The sequence below is a fragment of the Cajanus cajan genome, chromosome 11 (genome assembly GCF_000230855.2).
Source record: "Cajanus cajan strain Asha chromosome 11, NIPB_CcT2T_4, whole genome shotgun sequence".
In the NCBI taxonomy this organism is placed as follows: domain Eukaryota; kingdom Viridiplantae; phylum Streptophyta; class Magnoliopsida; order Fabales; family Fabaceae; genus Cajanus; species Cajanus cajan.
In genome coordinates this window covers 35738671-35754595 of record NC_138527.1, presented here as the reverse complement: position 1 = coordinate 35754595, position 15925 = coordinate 35738671, and the positions used below count along the sequence as shown (strand labels likewise).

The 15925-nt window shown below is 41.8% G+C and overlaps 1 protein-coding gene across 1 annotated transcript; it reads left to right on the top strand.

Moving 5' to 3' along the window:
• The first annotated feature begins 1238 nt into the window (after positions 1-1238).
• Positions 1239-4358, top strand: LOC145953519 (uncharacterized). Its single transcript, XM_083067495.1, has one exon. It carries the CDS (start codon positions 1239-1241, stop codon positions 4356-4358), a length of 3120 nt encoding a protein of 1039 aa, XP_082923621.1.
• The last annotated feature ends 11567 nt before the right edge of the window (positions 4359-15925 follow it).

Genomic DNA, 15925 nt, shown 5'->3' with positions numbered 1-15925 from the left:
GGTTTTATTGATTCATGTCTTTTAAGATTTTATTATTCTTATGTCTTTGACCTAGTGTTAAGTAATTTTAAAAACATTATTTTCTACATTGTAAATATTAAGGAGAAATAAATAATACTTTGTGCTTCTATGTATTATAAATAAATAAATAAATAAAAATTGGAATTTAAAAGCATAATTAAAACAATGATAGAAATTTAAAAATTAAAATGATATAAAAAAAATAGAGATAGTAGAAACTTCAAAATAATAAGTGATTAATTTGTATTTAAAAATTGAGAGTTTATTCGTTTCCGCATCATGTCCAATACGAGGTGGATCAACAGTGTACTAGTAAGCACCCTTTCGGTCATGCAATAGGTCGAAAGGGGCGCCCAAACTAATGAAACGCACCAATTGGCACCCTTCGGTCGGACAATGGGCCGAGAGGGGGGCCCGAACCAAGGAACCACACCAACTGCCCCCTCAAGACAGGAAATAGGCCGAAAGGAATGCCGTAGCCGAATGAAACACAACACCCCTTCGGCCCCACGCTTGGACGAACACCCCTTCGGCCCCAAGCTTGGCCGAGCACTCCCTCGGTCTCGTGAGTAGCCAAAAACCCAGAGAAGGGGTATGAAACTATTCAAAACACCCCTTCGGCCCCAAGCTCTGCCGAACACCCCTTCGGCCCCAAGCTTGGCCGAACACCCCTTCGGCCCTAAGCTTGGCCGAATACCCCTTCGGCCCCAAGCCTGGCCGAACACCCCTTCGGCCCCAAGTCTGGCCGAGAACCTGAAGAAAGAGCCTATGATAAACACGTGGCAAACCAACTGCCTACTTGGCATTAATTACCATACTAGATTAAGACAGGATTAAGGTTAAATCATGTATTACCCATTTCCCAAGGATGAAGGCCCATCAGGCCCACATATGTCACTATAAATATACAGGTGGTGTGACATAAATGAGGTACGTTACTATTCCCACCAGCACATTTATTGCTCTAAACCGAACACTGACTTGATCGTCGGAGTGCCTTTGCAGGTACCCTCCCCACCATTCGGAGTTAGTAATTCGGTCGGCACGGAAGACTCGGAAAGACTTGAAGGCAGCTGAGAAAGAAGTAAGGAGACAAGTGTTCTCGCGCAGGAACATTTTGGCGCCCACCGTGGGGCCGAAGCTAGAACGGTTTTCGACCCCGAAGCTAGAACGGTTTTCGACCCCGAAGTTAGAACGGTCTTCGACCCCGGAGCAAGATGGTACTTACGAGAAGTCAGCAAGAGAACGTTGCCACAGAATACCCCTACGGGATGCCCCGGGACAATCCTAGGCAACAAGCTAATCAGAACGAGGATGGAATGGAAGAGTCATACATGGACCGATCTCAACAGCCTAATCCGTCATCGGCCATCGAGCAACTGAAGGCCGAAATGATGGAACTCAGGAGGCTTCGAGAAAAAGATGCTCACGAATTATCGGCCCTGAGAAGAGAAAATGCCGAGCTCAGGAGCGATAATCGGACATGGCACCCGTCGCACGATACACGCAACCAGTCGACCCGGGACCAAGGTGAATCGTCTGGATGGTATAAGGAAGTCAATGTTCCTCGCCCATCAGGTGGACCCGCGACAACGCAAGACCAACAACGAAGACAGGGAAGGACTCCATTCACGCCAGAAATTGCCGGGGCTCGTTTGCCCGACAACTGGAAAAACCTGACCCTGGAAAAATACGACGGAACCACCGACCCTGAAGAGCATTTGGATATTTTCGTCACCCAGGTCGGCTTATACACAGACGAGGACGCTATTCTTTGCAAAGTCTTCCCCACATCCTTAAAGGGACTGGCACTCAACTGGTTTACCAGGCTTCCACCCGGGACCGTGGACTCTTTCACGTCCTTGTCTTCCCGCTTCGTGATACAATTCGCTACGAGCCGTCCGCACCAACTCACCTCGATCGCGTTGGTCAACATTCGCCAAGAGAAGAAGGAACCTCTTAGAACTTTCATGGAGAGGTTTGGAAAAATGACACTATCTATTCGCGATTTGGACCCAGCCGTTGCCATGCATCACTTAACCACAACATTACGACCTGGCCCATTCGTCAATAGCTTGTGTAAAAAACCACCCCGAGACCTTGACGACCTGAGACAAAGAGCCACGAAATACATGCAGATGGAGGAATTGGCTGAATTTAGAAGTCAAAACCGACCCGACTTGTTTCTCGCCAAAAAAGAAAGTGACAAGGAGCTCCCCAAACCTCGTCCCCGAGACACCACCAACCGAGAGAAGAATAACAGAGGTCCAAGGTACATGCAATACACGCCGCTTAACACGAGTAGGGCCAAGGTGTTGGAACAGGCGTTAGCCACGGAAGTACTAGCTGTTCCCCGAAGAGCCATGACCCCGCCTCACGCCGACACATCCAAGGCGTGTCAATTCCACAGGAATAGAGGACACACTACTGAAGAGTGCTCCGCCCTTCGGGATCGTATTGAGGATCTCGTTAAAGCCGGACATCTCCAAAATTTTGTTCGAGGAGATAACAGGAGAAACAATTATCGTACAGGCAGGGAGGAGGACCGAAGAGAGAATCGAGAACGGGTACCCCCAAGGCACCGATCCCGTGAACGCAGCAGGTCTCAAGAAAGAAACACTCAACAGCGAGACCGAAACCAACCCAGGCGAGTTATAAACACTATTGCGGGAGGCTTCGCCGGAGGAGGGAGTTCTTCCTCGGCCCGGAAAAGACACCTAAGGGCAATCAAATCGGTTAACGCCATAGGACGGGCAGCTGCTATTCGTATGCCCCCTATCACATTCACTGATCAGGATTTTCAAGGCGTCGACCCAGTGCAAGACGACCCCATGGTCATCAGTGTGGAAATTAATAACTGCATTGTAAGAAAAACTCTTGTCGATCAGGGAAGCTCGGCTGATATCTTATACTGGAAAACTTTTGAACAGCTCGGCATCCCCGAACAGGAATTGACGCCTTACGATGAACCTTTGGTGGGATTCTCCGGTGAACGAGTAGACACAAGGGGAACAATAGATCTGTACACCTATTTCGGAGACGACCAGCAGAGACGAAGGATAAAAATACGGTACGTTGTGGTAAGCGCTAACACGTCGTATAATATCCTCTTAGGTCGACCTTCCCTGAACAGGCTTAGAGCCATCGTCTCTACCCCTCACTTAGCAATGAAATTTCCGTCGGAAGAAGGCAAGATCATTACACTGCACGCCGATCAAAAGACAGCCCGCGAATGTTACCTGGCCAGTCTAAAGGTACAACCGACTCCGAAGACGACCCGACGCCGAGACGTCAATGTCATTGGAGATATTGGTCAATGCAAAATGGAGGACTTAGAACTTGATCCCAGAATAGAAGACGAACATAGGGTTGAGCCGACGGAAACGACAGTCCCTTTCCAGCTCGGGAAGGTGGAGGACCAAGTTACATATCTAAGTTCCCAATTAACAGATGACGACGCGGAAAACATTAAACGAGTCTTGTTGATGTATTCAGATTTGTTCGCTTGGACAGCAGCCGATATGCCGGGCATCGACCCTAGCTTCCACTGCCACAGACTCTCGGTTTGCCGAGATGCCAAGCCTATCGCCCAGAAAAAGAGAAAAATGGGGGGAGATAGATATCAAGCGATAAAAGAAGAGACTGCCAAATTACTTCAAGTCGGATTCATAAGGGAGGTCAAGTACTCCACATGGTTGGCCAACGTGGTGATGGTTAAAAAATCCAATGGGAAGTGGCGAATGTGCACAGACTACACGGATCTGAACAAAGCATGCCCAAAAGATGCTTACCCTCTGCCCCACATCGACGCATTGGTCGATGGAGCGGCCGGCCACCAGAGATTAAGTTTCCTAGATGCATATTCGGGGTATAATCAGATACCGATGTACCCCCCAGACGAAACCAAGACCGCATTCATCACAGACTCAGCTAATTTCTGTTACAAGGTAATGCCATTCGGCTTGAAGAATGCAGGGGCCACATACCAGCGCCTCATGGAAAAAAAATTTTCTCAACAAATTGGGGCATGTTTGGAGGTCTACGTGGATGATATGGTGATCAAATCCAACTCCGCCGCTGATCATTTAAGAGACCTGAAAGTGATTTTCGACGAGGTAAGGCGGCACAACATGCGATTGAACCCAGCTAAATGCACCTTCGGAGTAGCAGGGGGAAAATTTCTCGGCTTCATGTTGTCAAAGAGAGGCATAGAAGCCAACCCGGATAAGTGTCAGGCCGTTATCAATATGAGAAGCCCTCTTAATGTAAAGGAAGTGCAACGCTTAGCCGGACGAATCGCCTCCCTAGCCCGATTCCTGCCCTGCATGGCTGACTGATCCAGACCCATTATGTCCCTACTAAAGAAAGCCACCAAGTTTAAGTGGACCGATGAATGTGAATCCGCTTTCCAAAACTTCAAGACGATACTAACTGCTCCACCGTTGCTTGCCAAACCCGACCCTCAGCTGGACATGATAGTGTACCTTTCGGTCTCAGATAAAGCCATCAGCACTGTATTAGTGCAAGAAAAAACAGAGCAAAGGCCGGTATACTTCATCAGCAGGGTCTTATAAGAGGCCGAAACGAGGTATCAACATCTCGAAAGGACCGTTCTCGCCCTTGTGCATACAGCCAGGCGTCTCCGACACTACTTCCAGAGTCACAGGATACTGGTCCGAACAGATAGCCCCATTGCAAAAGTCCTACAAAAGCCCGAATTGGCCGGAAGGATGGTTGCTTGGTCCATCGAATTGTCGCAATTTGATATTCGTTTTGAGCCAAGGGGACCCATCAAGGCGCAATGTATGGCCGACTTCATCAACGAATTCACTTCGCCGGTAACTCCAGAGCCACACTCATGGACACTACACGTGGACGGATCGTCCAACCAACACGGCAGCGGCGCCGGTATCATTTTGGAAGGACCGGGGACAATAATAGTAGAACAATCATTGCAGTTTGGATTCAAAGCCTCTAATAACCAAGCAGAATACGAGGCCCTTCTCGCGGGACTAAGGTTGGCCGCCGAACTCGACATCACTAAGCTCCAGTGCTTTAGCGATTCACAAGTGGTAACCGGGCAAGTTAACGGCACTTTCCAGATCAAAGATCCGACTTTGCTATTATACTTTCATGCTTTCCATAAGCTAAAAAGCAACTTCGAAGAGGTCCGAGTCACGCACACTCCCCGGGAACACAACCTTCGGGATGACCAACTAGCTAAACTCGCTAGTAGCAAGAAAACCAGCCACTTGCGTAGCGTGATACAACAACAGTTACTTAGCCCGAGCATCAATGAAACTGAATGCCTGAAGATTGATCAGGGAAGCCCGTGTTGGATGGATGCCATAGTAAACCACCTTCGGACATGGGAATTGCCCGAAGACCCCCTAGAAGCGAAGAAAATGAGGATCACAGCCGTGCGGTATACGTTGATTGCCGGAGAAATGTATAAGCGAGGCATTTCCTCCCCCTTGTTGAAATGCCTCACTCCCGAGCAGGCAAGCTATGTTCTCCGAGAAATTCATGAAGGAGTGTGCGGAACTCATTCGGGAAGCCGGACTCTCGCAACAAAAGTGATTCGGGCCGGTTACTACTGGCCCACCTTGAAAACCGATTGTGCTAAGTTTGTACAACATTGCAGGCAGTGTCAACAACATGGACCTCTGACGCATCAACCTCCAGAGGAGCTCCATCCTATAACCACTCCATGGCCATTTTCTGTTTGGGGCATGGACATTCTCGGACCATTCCCGCCGGGTAGGGGACAAGTGAAATTCCTGGTAGTGGCAGTAGATCACTTCACTAAGTGGATCGAAGCAGAAGCGTTGGCTACTATTACGGCCAACAATGTCCAAAAGTTCTTCTGGAAGAATGTCGTCACACGTTTCGGAATTCCATACGCCTTGATAACAGATAATGGTCTACAATTCACCGATCGACGCTTCAATGAATTTTTGACCGAGCTAGGTGTCAAACATAAGATGACCTCGGTCGAACATCCCCAATCCAACGGGCAGGCTGAAGCGGCAAACAAAGTCATCTTAAAGGAGTTAAAACGACGACTTGGACAAGCTAAGGGATCCTGGCCGGATCACTTACCGGACATCCTATGGGCATATCGGTGCACCCCACAGAGTTCAACCAGAGAGACCCCTTTCCGGCTGACCTACGGCACAGATGCAATGATCCCGGTTGAGGTGGGCGAACCTTCGCTAAGGCGAACACAGTTCGATGAAGACACCAACCGGGAAGCACTCAACATTGAGATGGATTTGGTGGAAGAGATCCGAGACCGAGCTCTTATCAATATGGAGGCATGTCGCACCAGGTTAGCAAAGAAAGTTCGAACCAAAGTAAAACCAAGGGAATTTCAAGCTGGGGATCTCGTGTGGCGAACTACCGGAGAAGCAAGAAAAGACAAGGCTCAGGGCAAACTTGCACCTAATTGGGACGGCCCGTTTCGCATAATGCATAACTTGAAAAACGGAGCCTACAAGTTGGAAGAGCTCTCGGGAAAAGCTATTCCCCGAACATGGAACGCAACGCATTTGAAACATTATTTCAGTTAAATAGTATGTTATTGTTTCGGTGTACTCTTTTCCTTCCTCAGGTTTTGCCCTCTATAAAAATGTGAAAGAGGTTTTCCTGGGAAAGGTTTTTAACGAGGCACCATATCAATGAAACAAGCTCTTTCGAATCATTCATTTGCCCAATTTAATTACAAGTTAAATCATGCATGCCCTCCCGAACTACCTCGTTCGGCCAAGGATGAACAATCAATTCCCTCCCGAGTACCCTAACTCGGCTAAGGACGAAGTAACAGTCCCTCCCGAACTACCTCGTTTGGCCAAGGATGAACAATCAATTCCCTCCTGAGTACCCTAACTCGGCTAAGGACGAAGTAACATTCCTTCCCGAACTACCTCGTTCGGCCAAGGATGAACAATCATTTCCCTCCCGAGTACCTTAACTCGGTCAAGGACGAAGTAGCATTCCCTCTCGAACTACCTCGTTCGGCCAAGGATGAACAATCAATTCCCTCCCGAGTACCTTAACTCGGCAAAGGACGAAGTAACATTCCCTCCCGAACTACCTCGTTCGGCCAAGGATGAACAATCATTTCCCTCCCGAGTACCTTAACTCGGTCAAGGACGAAGTAGCATTCCCTCCCGAACTACCTCGTTCGGCCAAGGATGAACAATCAATTCCCTCCCGAGTACCTTAACTCGGCAAAGGACGAAGTAACATTCCCTCCCGAACTACCTCGTTCGGCCAAGGATGAACAATCAATTCCCTCCCGAGTACCTTAACTCGGGCAAGGACGAAGAAACATTCCCTCCCGAGCAACTTGCTCGGCCAAGGTTGGAAAAACAATTCCCTCCCGAGCAATTTGCTCGGGCAAGGTTGAAGTCTTAACCGACTTTCATGCAATCTCACTCCAAGGTACACCTCACTCGGCTAAAAGAAAATTCTATGTTGTTAAAATGGAAACAGGTCCGAATGAAGGAACAATATCTATGTAAATAAACAAGAGTAAAAGGAAAGCCCGAACGGGAACTAAGATTTCATTCAAGTTAAAAACGGCACTAACGGCCGGGGGGTACAATCAAATTTGGCTCATTCGGCCTAAGGAATCAAAAAAGAAGAACAAAAAGTATACCCTATCCCTATACATCATCAACAAAACAGATGTATCAAAAAGACGAGAGCAGAGGCCGCCTAATCAGCATTGGTGGTCTGCTCGGTCTCGTCATCATCATTCAGAGTGGTCCCGGGATCCTCTGCCGGGGCCGATCAGGGCGGGGCCGCATCATCTGGCTCAAGGTTATCCGGCGCATCGGCAAAATCCATGAATTCCCCCTGGAAGAAGTCCTTGCTCAATTCGAAAGAAAAGTCAGGGGGAAAAGCGCCGAAGTGGGTTGCCTGCCGAACGGCATGCCAAAACCCCTCCTCGTGCTCCTTCACGATCTTGCCTTCGCACTCGGCCCGGAAGGCGGCCATAGCAGCTTCTGCATCGGCCTTGGATTGTTCCTCCCGAGCAGCAGCCTCTTCCGCCTCTCGGACTCTTGCTTCTTCAGCCGCCAAGGCCCGAGCCTCCATCTCCGATAAAGCCCCTTTCAACCGGGCAATTTCAGCATCGGATGCAACCTTGTCACTTGTGAGCGCCTCTTGGGCCGAGAGGGATTCTTGAAGGGCCGCCTTAGAGTCCTCCAAACTCTTCTAGAGACTGTGCAGTTCGCCCATCGGCTCCAGAGCCATCTTTCTAAAAATAGCCGTCGCCCGGACATGTAACTCACATGCCACGGCCCATTGCGCCGAGGGAGTGGCCGCGTCTAGCATCACGTGACCTTGGGCCGACAGAAGATCTGACGACATCACCCTTGCCGGCCGGATCTCCTCGGACAAAAAGTCCTTAGCGACAATGGCCGAAGGGACCGCCAAATCCGACGAAGGACCTTCGACCCTGCGTTGCTTTGGCCGCGAGCCTTCCGGACCAGCCGCATCAGGTTTCTTCTTCCCCTTGTCTTTTCTCTTCCTGCTCTTTGGATCGGGAAGAGCAACGACAGGGGGCGTCGGTCGGGGGGCCTCCATGACCTGCGGCTGAGGATCAATCGCGACACTACGATGATCTTCGGCGGAGGACCCAGCCAGAGCCTTGTTCCTCATCAGCTGCCGATAAGACAAGCCTAACCCTTGCTGCGCCATCCAACCTGCAAAAATACAACAAGTCACAAATCAACCTAACAAGCACGAGCAACAGCAAATAAAAACAACACATACCCTCTAGCTCAAAACGAGGCCGAGGCGACTTGGGAAGCAGCACCAGGAACCGAGACGGGATGCACTTCGGCAATCCCTTAAGAACGCTTAAAGCCGACAGCTCGGCGTCGGTCATCATATCCTCAGGAAAGTCATCGTACTTCCGAGGTTGACGAGTCCAATAGAAGGGAAAAAGAGGCTTCCCGTCGGCATCGTAAAAATAATTTCTACCGACTACAGGGTCTATGATCACCTTCACAAACCCTGCTTTAAAGCCCTTAAAGGACGATGTGAAGGGCGTCAACAACGGTCGGTCAGGATTCCGAATCAACGACAACCACTTCACGGTTTTATTAGACGGACGCGTACAGAAAAAATGTAAAAATAAACCTACAGTCGGCTCTACATAATGATATTTACATAACACCCGAAACGCTTGCATATAAGCCCACGCGTTCGGGTGCAACTGGGTCGGAGCTACGTTTAATACACGGAGGACCCCCATCTGAAAATCATCAAAAGGAAGCGACATCCCTAACTCCCGGAAGAAACACTCGTACATGTAAAAGAAATCCCCCTGACCTTCCCGCTTCGCAAGGAAAACCAGATCGAGCTCCCCAGGGCCTTCGGCCCGGCATCGTCGAAGCATGATCGGATAAGGGTCCCAACCTTCCCATCGGCCCAACGTGCAAAGGCCAAGGAGGCGTATCACGGCGGCCCTCTCATGAAAACGGGAGAAGTAGGCCGCCACTTCACCATCAACCCAGTCGTACCCGGGGACCTCACGGGGGAAATTTTTGCCTATAATCCCCGGGACTCATTTCGGCATCGGGCAATTCCGACCCAGAGGAACTCCCCGATTCCCCACTTCGCTCGGGGCCCGACTCACTAAGACCCCCAATCGCCTCTACTTCGGCGTTAAACGCCAACATCTCGGCATCCGGATTTTGGGCCGATCCCCCCTCGCTGGCTGAGGACCCTGACGACAATGTAACACCTTCGGTGGCCATTATCACTAAAGATCAAAAAACAAAAACCAACCTTTTGGGAGTATTCGGCTCAGTGAAGAAAATATACAGAGGCCGTGTAGAGAAAGCTTGAAAAATGAAACCCCACTTCAACACTTTATATAGACTACTCGAGGCCACCCAAAAGGCTCACAATAAATGCACCTGAGCCCCAAAGGACACAACCCTAGGCACGAAACCCAAAGGCGGCGGTAACATGCAACGGTCACTATCTTGACAACACAACTCCCCAAATATGCACAAACCCCTACGTTCTAAACCCTAAATCTCCCCGAGCCTCTAAGTGTAAAACCCCTTCGTCTTGCATCCTTGGGCTTGGGGGGGGTAGTGTACTAGTAAGCACCCTTTCGGTCATGCAATAGGTCGAAAGGGGCGCCCAAACTAATGAAACGCACCAATTGGCACCCTTCGGTCGGACAATGGGCCGAGAGGGGGGCCCGAACCAAGGAACCACACCAACTGCCCCCTCAAGACAGGAAATAGGCCGAAAGGAATGCCGTAGCCGAATGAAACACAACACCCCTTCGGCCCCACGCTTGGACGAACACCCCTTCGGCCCCAAGCTTGGCCGAGCACTCCCTCGGTCTCGTGAGTAGCCAAAAACCCAGAGAAGGGGTATGAAACTATTCAAAACACCCCTTCGGCCCCAAGCTCTGCCGAACACCCCTTCGGCCCCAAGCTTGGCCGAACACCCCTTCGGCCCTAAGCTTGGCCGAATACCCCTTCGGCCCCAAGCCTGGCCGAACACCCCTTCGGCCCCAAGTCTGGCCGAGAACCTGAAGAAAGAGCCTATGATAAACACGTGGCAAACCAACTGCCTACTTGGCATTAATTACCATACTAGATTAAGACAGGATTAAGGTTAAATCATGTATTACCCATTTCCCAAGGATGAAGGCCCATCAGGCCCACATATGTCACTATAAATATACAGGTGGTGTGACATAAATGAGGTACGTTACTATTCCCACCAGCACATTTATTGCTCTAAACCGAACACTGACTTGATCGTCGGAGTGCCTTTGCAGGTACCCTCCCCACCATTCGGAGTTAGTAATTCGGTCGGCACGGAAGACTCGGAAAGACTTGAAGGCAGCTGAGAAAGAAGTAAGGAGACAAGTGTTCTCGCGCAGGAACAAACTCAAAATTAAGAATATTTGTTTCTCTATCATTTTGATGTTTTGGACGAGGATTTAGTGAAAAATGTGGGATCATAATCGCAGATCCAAACACATTCCATAGTTTAGAGAAGTTATAAAGATACATATATGGTACCAAAACAATGAAAACTAAAAAGAAGTAACCCAACTATTATCCCTTATACATATAAATAGTATAGATAACGTACATTTTAGAAATTTCATAGTGAATTTTCACCTCCTATATTTTATTTTGTACTTTTTTTTATGAGATTTTGGATTGTTGTCATTAAGAAACGCTTGTTAGTAGTTTTATTGGTCCAATCATTATTGAAAAGAAAAAAAATTGTTATATCTCAAAAATTTTATTTATCACACAAATAAGTCTTTGATGACAATACTAACGTATCAACTATTTATGTTTGTAATTATTTGAGTTCGTGAATATTACAATGGTTTATATAGTTTGTCATAATCTTGGTTCATGAAAATCCATTGTATGGACAATAGGAAATTTGTAATAAACATTTTATGAATCGTTTTTCCTTGTTCAATCCACCTTGATTATTATTTATATGATTGTGGAAGCAGTGATGCCAATTTCATAGCTTAATGTTGCCCCCATATAAGGTTACTGTGCTGAAGTTTCCAGTTTCGGTATGTTTGATACAAACAATATAATACGTAGCTAGTGTATGATTTTGGTCACTCAAACAAGTACCATGAAATTGTGCTCACTTTAGAGGTCGCTCAGTAGAATATGTTACAATTTTCTTTTTAAACCCAAATATTTTTTAATCAAAAGTTAAAAACTAATCTCTCAATTATTATCAAGATTTATCGCTGAACTTCTACCAACAAATATCTTTTATATATACTCACTAAAGATTCGTGCGAATTATTTGTCAATTCCATACTAATTTTGGTGTATGATTGATTACAAACTTGGTTTATGTCAAATTTTACATCCAAACACAAAATCTACTTTCTGTGGCTTCACAAAGGCACGTGCCAAACTAAACACGTGGCTTGCACAGTACAATTTTTTTTTTTTTTAAATTATTTATCGATTATAAAATGTTTTAGACTTTCGGAGTGCTTGATTTGGCATAATATACGCATGTTTTTTTAGTGAATTTGCGTCAAATCAACAGAAAATGTGTAGAAGCTAAAATTCCAAATACTTTGTACATGAAACACACCGTACAAGTTAATTACTTGTTTTATTTATTTGAAACATTGGGTGTGATGTCTTTTACCTTAAAACTATCTACCTTTTTTATTATTATTATTATTGAGGTGCAACCAACCCATTATCCATATTCCATATACTACGCCGTTAGGTTTGTTGCAAAGGTTGGATTTGTTGTATTGCTCAATTGATAAGTGAGACATCAGCATGTTTTCTTATGATAGAATTCACATTGCTTAGGTATATTGACTTAGTAAAAATATTTTTATAATTATTTTCCTTGGGCGCATTTACAGTTAAATTAAACTCAATCCATTGTCATTAGTGAAAAATCATATAGAAGAGAGTCTGTTGTCAATCAATTATTAATTTGGTTATTCACAAATATTCTTTCATACCAGGCTGGAAGTATTTTATAAATCAATTAAACTATTTTTTTAATTTTACTTTAGTTTAATCAAGAAGTATAGGGGAGTTCAATTTGGCATCTAACAAATTCCCCTTTCAAAGAACGGCCTATTGAAAGGTACAGTGATAACAATTTTAATCATCACTTTATTTTCAAACCAAAAATCAAACTAGAGTTTTTCTTTAAGAGACACAAATATCTTACACATTTCAATCCTTTTTTTTATCATATTATTTATTAAACACGGTTATTATTTATCTCTTTCTCCTTAGGTTTTATTTTAAATACTTATTGCCTACTTACGTTTGTCAAAAATCATTATTCTTATTCTTCTATATTAGTTTAGAGTATTAGCAAGAAGATAGCCCATCTCCATAAAGTCATATACAATATTATTAGATATTACTGTATATGGCTTTATTGTCTACTTACATGTGTCGAAAATCAAATCATTATTCTTATTCTTTTATATTAGATTAGAGTACCTAATGATCCAAAGATACGTGTGTACGATAAATCGAAGCCAAAACCTTTTTTTAGAGAAGCATTTTTTTTTAATATATTTGTCCCTCTCTTTCTAGTTGGACAAGAAGATAGTCGGTTTCCATAAAGCTATATACATTATTATTAGATACTATGGTACTTCACTTTAATTTTTTTAATCCATGTCAATTTTACTCGACATTTATGACATCCAAAAAAAACCTCAATGGGAAAATACGCTAGGATGGATTGACTAAGTCGTTAGTTAGCTGATTGCAACTAAATTCAAATTTCTTTTAGAATAAATAAGATTTGAATTATGGTGATTTAAAGTTAGTTTGTATCAATAGTATTATTAAAAAAAATTAGAAAAATCTTATAAATAAACAGCTTTTATACTATAATTTTTATCAGTTAAGAATTCTATTACCAAATTAAAGTTAGGTATATGCGTGATATGCATTGTATATTTTTTTTAGTAGGAATTTTTCTCCTTTTGTGAGACATTATTCGGTATTTACAACACGTAACTTTGTATGTTCTTCTTAATTATTGTGTTTTTATTAGTAATTCGGTGTGTTGTGATATTTTTGGGTGTATTGGTGAGAGACTATAATAATTAAGGAATTTCTAAGGAGTTTTTAGATGTTTAGAGAGTTTTTTTTTTATAAAGGTCTATATAAAATATTTTAATGATTATTCATTAATTTGAATTAATGAAATAAAATATTAAATAATTTTTATTTTTTTTTTTAACTTTGAAGACTTGATCTACATTGAGAAATTTTAATTTAACGGTTAGATTGTTAAAATTTGATGCAAACGTGAATTATTGAGTGAAATAAGTTTAAATAGACTTAATTTTGTAGTTAATGAATTCCTCTTTATATATATATATATATATATATATATAATAACTCTCATTAAAATTACTTTACTTAATAACTCGTGATGTATGTTTAATTTCAATGATTTAATCATTAAATTAAAAGTTTTTAATATATATATTAAATTTATAATTTAAAAAAAATAATTTATTTTTAACAAAAATTTAAAAATTATTTAATGTTTCGTTTCATTAATTCAATTTGACAAATAATCTTTAAAGTATTTAATACACTCATTTGAATCTATACATTTAGAACTTTTAATTTAATCTATACATATATTAAATAATTTAATATCATTAATGATTTATATAATAAACTCCTAATATATATTTAATATAGGATATACGTATTAAATAAAAAGTAAATGTAAACAATACAAAAAAAAACTTTTTTTATTAATTGATGTCAAAATTTTTATATATTAAATTTGAATGATTATTTTATATGATGTGATTTTAGGAACTTTTCTTTCATGAGAGAATTTATAATTTTTTTTAAACTTTTTATCTAATTTAATTTTTATTTATTATAATTATTTATAAATAATATTTTTAAAATAAATTATCAATAAATATTTTTTATATATTATAATATAAATTATTTATCATAAATTAAAAATATAATATATATATATATATAAACATATTTACTTATACAAATTTTAAATATAACTTATATATTCAAACATAACTTATAAATTTCGTTATGTATAATGAATCTTTGCATAATTTTGAAATAACTATTTTTTTAATCTATAAATCAAACAGAAACAAATCACAAATAGCTGTATTGGACATGTTGGAAATGCGTGACAACGGGAGAACTAACTCAATACTCAATTTCCTCCCGCGAGTCCTTTTGCCATCTCCTAAAACAAGTCAACACTAATACGAAATAGGATTTGGACCTCAACATTGAATACTGGACAACCAACCGCATAGGTCCAAGCCCAAGGCAAACAAGAAGTTGGAACTTGGATGTGCATGTCTCCACTTTATTATTTTCATTTTTTTTTTCAATTTTTAAACAAAAGTATTTGACCTAAATAATTAATTCACGATATTGTTCCACACCGCATTGACTGTTTTGATACTTATTAAATTGTTAGGATTTTAACCATATTATTGGGTTAAGGAGGGAATCCTTAACTTTAATTCATAAGTGATGTGAGATTTTAAAATATATAAAAACAAATTTTTAGTTGATGCTAAGAGATAAAAGTGATATAGACACTCTTTTTAATGTCAATATCTGATTCTATTAACATTGTTAAGATCATCGTATACGAAATATTATTCATTTTAATGTTTGTTAAATTGTCATGATTTTATTTTTGAAAATACGTTTTAATGGATTAAGAGAGAAAATATTTATAAATTATCCTTAACATCAAATTTTAAAGGATATGAGATCTTTATACATACTAAAACAAGTTTCACAATTGAGACAAACAAACAAAAGTGACTTATAGATTCTCTTTATAGTGTCAATATTTTGACCTTATCCCACAAACATCATTAAGGTCATTGCATTCAAGATATTATTCATTTTGATACTTGTTAAACTAACACAATTTTATCCTTAACAGGTATCTCAGTAGGTTAATAAAAAAAATATTATAAATTACCTTTAATCTCGATTCTTAAACGACATTGAACTTTTAGATATACTAAAATAAATATATAATATGTTAAATTTCATTTTTACGTTTTTATTTTATCCTCTATTTTAGTTTTTTTATTATTTTAATTTTAATTTTATTTTCTAATTTATAAAATTTTAAAATTTTGTTCTAATTATTAAATGTTCATATGTCAATTCTTAAATCTGGAACACGGTTAAAAAAATAACACTTTTTATGGTAAAAATGTAATTTAATCTAAGAAAAATTACATTCACCTTTCTTGAAATTTGTTTAAATGACACGTATCTTTCCTCTATCATTCACCTCCCTTAAATTAACATCACTAGTTAATGTGATAAAAAAGAGAAAAATATAA

Bases quoted from the DNA above. Each gene is read 5' to 3' on its own strand.
- LOC145953519 (XM_083067495.1), top strand. From the start codon at position 1,239: ATGGTACTTACGAGAAGTCAGCAAGAGAACGTTGCCACAGAATACCCC.